The sequence below is a fragment of the Ostreococcus tauri genome (genome assembly GCF_000214015.3).
Source record: "Ostreococcus tauri WGS project CAID00000000 data, contig chromosome 02, whole genome shotgun sequence".
NCBI lineage: Eukaryota > Viridiplantae > Chlorophyta > Mamiellophyceae > Mamiellales > Bathycoccaceae > Ostreococcus > Ostreococcus tauri.
This window is the reverse complement of record NC_014427.2, coordinates 242,050-250,015: the sequence shown is the minus strand read 5'-3', so window position 1 is coordinate 250,015 and position 7,966 is coordinate 242,050. Positions and strand designations below refer to the sequence as shown.

The 7,966-nt window shown below is 60.5% G+C and overlaps 4 protein-coding genes across 4 annotated transcripts; 2 read left to right on the top strand and 2 right to left on the bottom strand.

The window, feature by feature from the left end:
- Positions 1-205: 205 nt before the first annotated feature.
- OT_ostta02g00950 (Aspartyl/Glutamyl-tRNA(Gln) amidotransferase,subunit B/E, catalytic) lies at positions 206-1,750 on the bottom strand (the record flags this gene model as incomplete). The annotated part of the gene is made up of 1 exon (XM_022984996.1): positions 206-1,750. The coding sequence occupies one exon, from the start codon at positions 1,748-1,750 to the stop codon at positions 206-208; it is 1,545 nt and encodes a 514-aa protein (XP_022840691.1).
- A 324-nt stretch (positions 1,751-2,074) lies between these two features.
- On the top strand, positions 2,075-3,292 carry OT_ostta02g00940 (Ribose-phosphate diphosphokinase; the record flags this gene model as incomplete). Its single annotated transcript, XM_022984995.1, has 1 exon — positions 2,075-3,292. One exon carries the CDS (start codon positions 2,075-2,077, stop codon positions 3,290-3,292), a length of 1,218 nt encoding a protein of 405 aa, XP_022840690.1.
- Positions 3,293-3,452: 160 nt separating this feature from the next.
- On the top strand, positions 3,453-4,667 carry OT_ostta02g00930 (Arginine-tRNA-protein transferase, C-terminal; the record flags this gene model as incomplete). The annotated part of the gene is made up of 1 exon (XM_003074801.1): positions 3,453-4,667. One exon carries the CDS (start codon positions 3,453-3,455, stop codon positions 4,665-4,667), a length of 1,215 nt encoding a protein of 404 aa, XP_003074849.1.
- Positions 4,668-4,792: 125 nt separating this feature from the next.
- OT_ostta02g00920 (P-type ATPase, phosphorylation site) lies at positions 4,793-7,951 on the bottom strand (the record flags this gene model as incomplete). The annotated part of the gene is made up of 1 exon (XM_003074800.1): positions 4,793-7,951. The coding sequence occupies one exon, from the start codon at positions 7,949-7,951 to the stop codon at positions 4,793-4,795; it is 3,159 nt and encodes a 1,052-aa protein (XP_003074848.1).
- Positions 7,952-7,966: the final 15 nt, after the last annotated feature.

Genomic DNA, 7,966 nt, shown 5'->3' with positions numbered 1-7,966 from the left:
GGAGACGGGAGGGATGGGTGCGCGCGATGGCGACGTGATGTCGATCGCGTGGGAATTACATCGTGGGTTCGACGCGCGAGATGGGACGGCGGCGAGGTGGGGACGTCGGGCGAATGGATATCGCGCGGCGAACGACGGACGTCGCGCGGATGGTTGCGCCGCGAGAGGACGTCGTCGTCGGATGAGGTTCGGTCGACGCACGCGCTCACGGCGGTACCGGGACGCCGTCGAGCTTGGCCTGTAATATTTTATCCACCAGGGTTGGATTCGCGCGGCCACCGCTCGCCTTGAGACAGGCACCGACGAAGAAACCTTTGAGTTTGGTCTTTCCGGATCGATACTGCTCGAGCTGCGAGCCGTTGGCTTCGAGGACCCCGTCGATCAAGGCCTCGATCTCGGCAGGGTCGGAGATTTGAGACAGACCTCGTTCTTTCACCAATGCTTTGGCGCTACCGCCCGTCTCTAAGAGCTCCGGGAGGATGTCCTTGCCGATTTTCCCACTGATTTCGCCCGAGTCGATGAGTCCGCAAAATTCACCGAGCGCCTCGGGGCCCAGCGGGAGCGATTTGATGTCCAACTTGGCGTTCTTCATGTGCGCCATGATATCACCCGTAAGCCAGTTGGCGATTTGCTTCGCCGACGGCTTCGATGGCGAGTTCATCGCCGCGTCGAAGTAGGCGACGAGCTCCTTGTCCTCCACGAGAACCTGCACATCCGCCTGGGGGAGCCCGAGATCGGAGTACCGAGCACGCACCGCGGCCGGAAGCTCAGGCATGGTGGACACCACATCTTGAATGAATTTCTCCGAGAGCGTCAATCGAGGGAGATCGGGTTCGGGAAAGTACCTATAGTCCGCCAAGCCCTCCTTCTTACGCATCGCAACCGTCTTCTGCGCCGCCTCATCCCACGTGCGCGTCTCTTGAACGATCTCGTCAGCCTTCCCGGCACGAATGAGCGCCTCCTGGCGTTCGATTTCATAATCAATCGCGCGCGCCATGGCGTTGAACGAGTTCATGTTCTTCACCTCCACCTTGGTCCCGAACATCTTGCGTCCGACGGGCCGTATGCTCACGTTGACGTCGTTTCTCATCGAACCCCGAGACATGTCACCGTCGCACGCGTCCAAAAATCGCACGATGCGCCTCAGTTCGGCCCCGTACGCCGCGACCTCGCGCCCCGTGCGCAGATCCGGCTCTGTGACGATCTCTAATAGCGCCACGCCCGCGCGGTTATAATCCGCGTACGAGTACCTCTTCCCATCCTCCCCTTTCGCGTGCGTGAGCTTCCCAGCGTCCTCCTCGAGATGGGCCCGCGTGATCCCGACCCGTCTCGTCCCCCCACCGTCCTCCACCGGCAAAACCACCTCGATCGACCCATCGTAACACAGCGGCTCGTCGAACTGCGATATCTGATACCCCTTTGGCAGATCCGGGTAAAAGTACTGTTTACGATCAAACTTACTCGACCGCCGTATCTTCGCGTTCAGCGCCGTCCCGATCGCGATCCCCTTCTGCACGACCACTTTATTCAGCACCGGCAACGTCCCAGGATGTCCCATGCACGTCGGACACACGCGCGTGTTCGGCTCGGCGCCGTACGCGTACGCGCATCGACAAAACGCCTTCGTCCTCGAGTTCAACTGCACGTGGGTCTCGATCCCGATCACCGCCTCGAACGTCGTCTCCGCGCCCACCTCGATCGCGTCGCCGTCGTCGCCCGGGATCGTCACCGCGCGCGCGCGCGTCGTCATCCATCCGCTCGAGCGCCGCCCTCGACGATGTCCATCGCGTGCGCGCGCACGGACGACCCCGCGCGCGTCCCCGGACGCCGCGCGCGACGACGGGACGCGCGACATCGCCGTTCGCCCGCGCGCGCGGTGTCGCGTCGTCGCGCGCCGCGGTCGGGGGCGTCGATGTCGCGCGATGGGTGATAAACCCCACACGCCGATCGGTGACGGGCTCGACGGACGCGCAGTATGACACACGCGAACCCTAGCGACGACGACGAACGGCGGCGGACGATCGACGCCGCACTCGCGGGCGCGGCGTCGACGACGAGCGATCGCGCGCGCGCGATGTCGTCCCACGCCCTGGCGCTCGGCTCGGCGCGCGTCGGCGTCGGGATGCGCGCGCGTGGGCGTCGACCGGGACGCGATGGTGGGGAAACCCCCACCCGGCGTGGGCCGTGGCGTTTAAACGCGCACGCGAAGGATTCGAAATCGCGCCCGTCGAGCACGAGCGGGGTGTTCAAGGACATGGCGAACTCGCGATTCGCCGCCGTGGATGACATGGACGCGCACGCGCACGAGAGCGAGACGGCGGAACCGGTGATGCGACGACGGTTGAAGGTGTTTTCGGGCACGGCGCACGCGACGCTGAGCGAGGAAGTGGCGAATTATTTAGGCATAGAGCTGGGGAAGTCCACGATCAAGCGGTTCGCCGATGGAGAGATTTACGTGCAGATTAAGGAATCGATCCGAGGGAGCGATGTGTTCATCGTGCAACCGACGTGCCCGCCGACGAACGATAGCTTGATGGAGCTGCTGGTGATGATCGACGCGTGCCGAAGGGCGTCGTGTCGGTCCATCACGACGGTGATTCCGTATTTTGGATACGCTCGAGCCGATCGTCGGACGCAAGGGCGAGAGTCGATCGCGGCCAAGCTCGTGGCGAACTTGCTCACCGAGGCTGGGGCGACTCGGGTGGTGTTGATGGACATTCACTCGCTTCAAACCATTGGCTATTACGACATTCCCGTCGATCACATTCAGGGCGAGGCTGTGCTCTTGGATTACCTCACGTCCAAGAGTTTCAACCCGGATGAAATCGTGATCGTTTCTCCCGACGTCGGCGGTGTTCCCCGAGCGCGTGCCTTCGCGAAGAAGCTCAACGATTCGCCTCTGGCCATCATCGACAAGCGCCGCACGGGACACAACAAGGCGCAGGTGATGAACCTCATCGGTGACGTCGACGGCAAGGTCGCCATTCTTGTCGACGACATGATCGACACGGGCGGTACTCTGCTCGCCGGCGCGCAGCTCTTGCGCGAACGAGGGGCGACGGAGGTGTACGCGTGCGCCACCCACGCCGTCTTCTCCCCGCCGGCTGTCGAGCGTCTGTCCAACGCCGCTTTCACCGAGGTCATCGTCACTAACTCCATTCCGCACACCCCCGAGCGCGATTTCCCGCAGCTCACGGTGCTGAGCGTCGGCAACTTGTTGGGAGAGACCATTTGGAGAGTGCACAACGACTACGGTTTGCCCAGCGCGGCTACTTCGGTTAGCGGTAAGTAATCGCTAACGAGTCGAACCAACACGGACAAAACATGTACCACAAATTCTATCACCTAGGATTGCAATCTACCACTGCTATTCTTAAAACGTAAACGTAAACGAAACAGGTTGGTCTCACGCGCCGTTCGTCACGCGCCTTTCGTCACACCGCGCAGCGCTCATGGCGGCTGGCGATGTCATCACCGACGCCGTCTCCTACGCCGGTCGCCACGCCTCCACGTGTGGATACTGCGCGTCTACAACTAACACCTCCGTGGCCGACGGCGCGATCGCGCATCGCTTGACGACAGCGGTGTACAACGACTTGATTGAAGACGGTTGGAGACGCAGCGGGCGGTACGTGTACAAACCCGTCATAGGAACCACGTGCTGCGCCACGCACGTCATACGATTGCGTTGCGTAGAATTTACTTTGAGTAAATCGCAGAGGAAGGTGATGCGGCGAATAGCGCGGACAACGGCGAGGACGAGCGAGGACGAAGACGACGGCTCCGGGACGGCGGCGGCGAACGAGCGACTGGAGATCACGACGGCGCGGTCGAGCTTCGTGCGGGAGGAGTACGAGCTGTACGAGAGGTACCAGACATCGGTGCACGGTGACGCGCCGGAGGACGTGAGCGTGGCGTCCTATAGACGTTTTTTGGTGGACTCGCCGTTCGACGACGAGCCGCCGGGGCCCGGGACGCCGAGCACGGGATTTGGAGCGTTTCATCAGCAGTACAGGATCGGCGGAAAGCTCGTCGCCGTCGGTGTCGTGGACATACTTCCTAAGGGTTTGAGTTCGAAGTATTTCTTCTGGGATCCCGACTACGCTCGACTGAGTCTGGGCAAGGTGAGCGCGCTCAAGGAGATTGCTTTCGTGCTTGAGGAACAGAGACGAGGAGCGAGAGGTTTCGACTTCTATTACATGGGTTACTACATTCACGATTGTCCAAAGATGCGGTACAAGGCTGAGTACGCGCCAAGTGAGATCAGGTGCTCGACCACCCGTCGATGGGTGCACGTGGACGACGAAGACGTGAGAAGGCGACTCGATGTGGGCGAGCACCGTCTCCTGAGCGACGAGCCCGCGCTTGAGCGCGCGATGTGTCCTGTGGAGGATTCTTTGGTCGGGGTATCGATGCGTGGTCATCTCATAGGTGTATGTGCGCTACGTGAGTTTCCCTCGCTGGCGAAATCGCTCGTGCTATTCGGGAACTTGAATTACCGAGACGTCGTGAATTATGTCACAGAGGAACAAACTGAGTGGTGCAATAGCGCGGGTACTTCGGCGTTGAGAATCGTAAATGTGATTGCAGTCGAGCGAGCGTCGCGGGGCGAGTTAGAGGATGATGATACGGAAAATGAAGGCAGTGAGGACGACGAGATGTATTAGCATTTAGATGATAAATTCGGCAGCAGCTCTTCCATGTGGTTGTTACAATATCTGTACAAAAGTCTGCAAACTTTAGGACTTTGTGGCACACGCACCTCGAGTTGCCTCGCGACAGCTGGACGTGTTCAGTGCCGATGCGACGTCACTTTAGGTGGTGGAAGCGCGAACGGTAACTTCGCCAGCGGTGCCGGTCTCTTGACAGCCGCATCCGTAGTCACAACGTTCATCGCGATGAGCGCCGCGGCCTCGCGCTCGGATTCTTCTTGTTGACGAGCAAGCTCTCCGACGCATTGAACCGTCGCGAGCTCTCCGTCTTCATCACTTTTGCCTTCGTCGCGTAAAATACTCATACCGTTCAGGATAACCAACAACGAAACACCGACGTCCACCGCGATGGCTTGCCACAACCCGGTGTAGCCGAGGATAGAGAGCACGAGCACAATGAGCTTCGTGGTGACAGAAAACGTGACGTTTTGGCGAATTTTCCTCACGCACGTTTTCCCGAGGGCGATGAGTTCGACCACGCGATTAAGATCGTTCGTCATGAGCGCCACGTCCGCGGTTTCCATCGCCGCTGCGGCGCCGGCAACGCCCATAGCAACGCCGACATCCGCAGCGGTGAGCGCGGGCGCGTCGTTGATGCCATCTCCGACCATCGCGACCGTTCCTCGGCCGAACACCCGCATCTCGAGCTTCGACGTTTTATTTTCTAACTCTTTGATTGCTTCACCAATTATTGTGAGCTTGTCCTGAGGCTTGAGCGACGCTCGAACGCGAGTGGCATCCAAACCGACTTGCTCACGGACGAAAGCAGCCGCTCCCGGGTTGTCTCCGGTGATCATCTCTGGCGTCGCGCCCATTTTACGTAGATCCGCGACAGCCTTCGCGGCAGTGGGGCGAATAACGTCATCGCATCGAACTACGCCGGCGAGGATTCCGTCGACACCAACCCAGAGGACGGTGCCGCCTTCTTTTTCCCATCGCTTCGCTGTCTTCGTGAGCTCTACGTCGCTTTCATCCCAGTCGCGCTCGGCTGCGAAATCACCGTTTCCGACCTCGACACACTTTCCATCAACCGTCGCCCTTGCACCCTGTCCATCGATCGTCTCGAAATCATCGACGGTACACCGCTCAGCGGCGACACGAACAGCCGCTCCAGCACCGCGCAAAATTGTGTTGGCGAGTGGGTGCGAAGAGCGCGATTCTAAAGCGCACAGCCATCGAAGGAGAGAGCCCACGCCAAGTGCTGGACGATGTGCGTCTCCGCCGTTTCGAGGAGCTCGCACCAAACGAATCGACGTGAGGGCGAAACTACCTCTAGTGAGCGTTCCTGTCTTGTCCATAAAGATGCGCTCGACACGGCCGAGGCGCTCGAGATGCGCCGAACCCTTCACCAGAACACCTCGCTGTGCGCACAAGGTGAGAGCGCTGACTGCGACAACGGGAGTGCTCAGGACCAAAGCGCACGGACACGCGATGACGAGCAAGACGCACGCCAAGTACACCGGCTCGGTGCCAGAAGCGCCCATCGCATACTGAATCACCATGACGAGCGAGGCGGCGAGGATTACCAAGGGCGTGTAAACCCGCGCGAACCGCTCAATCGCGACCTCACTCGAGCTTCTAGACGCCTGTGCTTCTTCGATAAGGCGAATGAGGCGCGAAACGGCGGAGTTTTCGGCGATGCACGAGACGCGTACCTCAAATACGCCACCCTGATTCACAGTGCCTCCGTACACGGCATCGCCGACGCGCTTCTGAATGGGCATAGATTCCCCCGTGAGCGCGCTCTCATCCACCGCACTCGCGCCCATGATGATTTCACCGTCCAGTGGTATCTTCTCGCCCGGTTTAACGATGACCACGTCGTTCACGGCGATTTCTTCGACGGCAACGGGCGTGGCGTCGCCTCGCCGACGAGCGATTTCTGGACGTAACGCCAACACCGCACCGATCGCTCGGGACGTTCTCGCCATTGCGCGTGCTTCGAGCCACTCGGAAAAGGTGAATAGCGCAACGACTGCGGCGGCTTCGCCGTAGTCACGGAGCGCGCATGCGCCGACGATGGCTATAGCCATCAACGTGTTGATGTCAACCACGCCGTTTCGAAAAGAGGCGAAAGCCTTCATGGCGATCTCAGGAAGCCCCACGGCGACGGAACCGAGAGCGACGTATTCTAAATGTTCGGCATCACCGCCGATGTAGTGAAACAACGACACAACGAAGAAGAACCATCCGAGCGAAATTCGGAGCGGCGGCGCGTTTCCTCGAATCCCGTCGCGACCGCGACCGCCTTTACTGTTGCTCTCGCCCGGGCCCTTGGTGTCGCTCACGTGCGCCTGCAAGCGCGCCGCGTTCAATGCATCGACAATCGTCTCCGCACTCACCGCGGTCGCAGCGTGCTCGACGAGCACGGTTTTCGTCGGCACGATGACCTTGACCTCTCGCACGCCCTCGAGTTTACCTAAAATTTTATGAATCAGCGGCACCTCACTCGGACAGCATATCCCGTTCACGCTCAGTCTTGTGCGCGTGCTCGGTTCATTCCCACCTCGCGCCTCGAGCGCTAACTTGGCAGCTATGGTCGCCGCAGTCTCTCCCATTGACTCCACGGCACCACGCGATTCGGCTGAGGTGGACAGAAACGGCTTATAATCCCCTCCTTTCCCACCGCCTCTTCGACGTCTGAGCACACGAACCGATCCATGATCCTCAACGTGTACCATTCCCTTCCCCGAGCACCCATCGCCGCAGTGCTCGGCGTCGGCGAAGTGCACCAATCGCTCGCCGACTAAGAAATCTACGTGGTCGCCGTGCGGCACCGTCTCGCACTTCCTCCCGATCAACCGCTCCCTAGCTTCCTTCGCCTCTGGCGGGCACCCGATCGAAGCGAATAACTCTAACATTCTCAATCGGCCGTTCTCCGCTGAATCGTCCGAGTGTCTCGAGCTCTTCTCGTCGGCGTCGGCGTCTCGTCCCACCGCCCGCGCCGGGCGCCAGCGCCGCGTCACCGGGTCTCTCGCCACCAGAGCCCCTTCGATCAAGTACGCCTCCGTCGGATGTAACTGCAAGATGTTTTGCTCGTCGTTCAGCGTCTCGACCGCGCTCCTGAAGGCGTCGAGCGGGCCTCCGGCGCGCGTTTCAAAGCCATCCACGAACTCGACGCATGTAAAATCGATCACCGTCGGGTCCAAACACAAGCCCTGTTCCACGCACGGCGTGCGCGCGTCGCACCACAGGCACGTGTCGTCATCCGAGCGGTTTTCGTCGCCCGTGGGCGACATGCGACGCGACGTCAC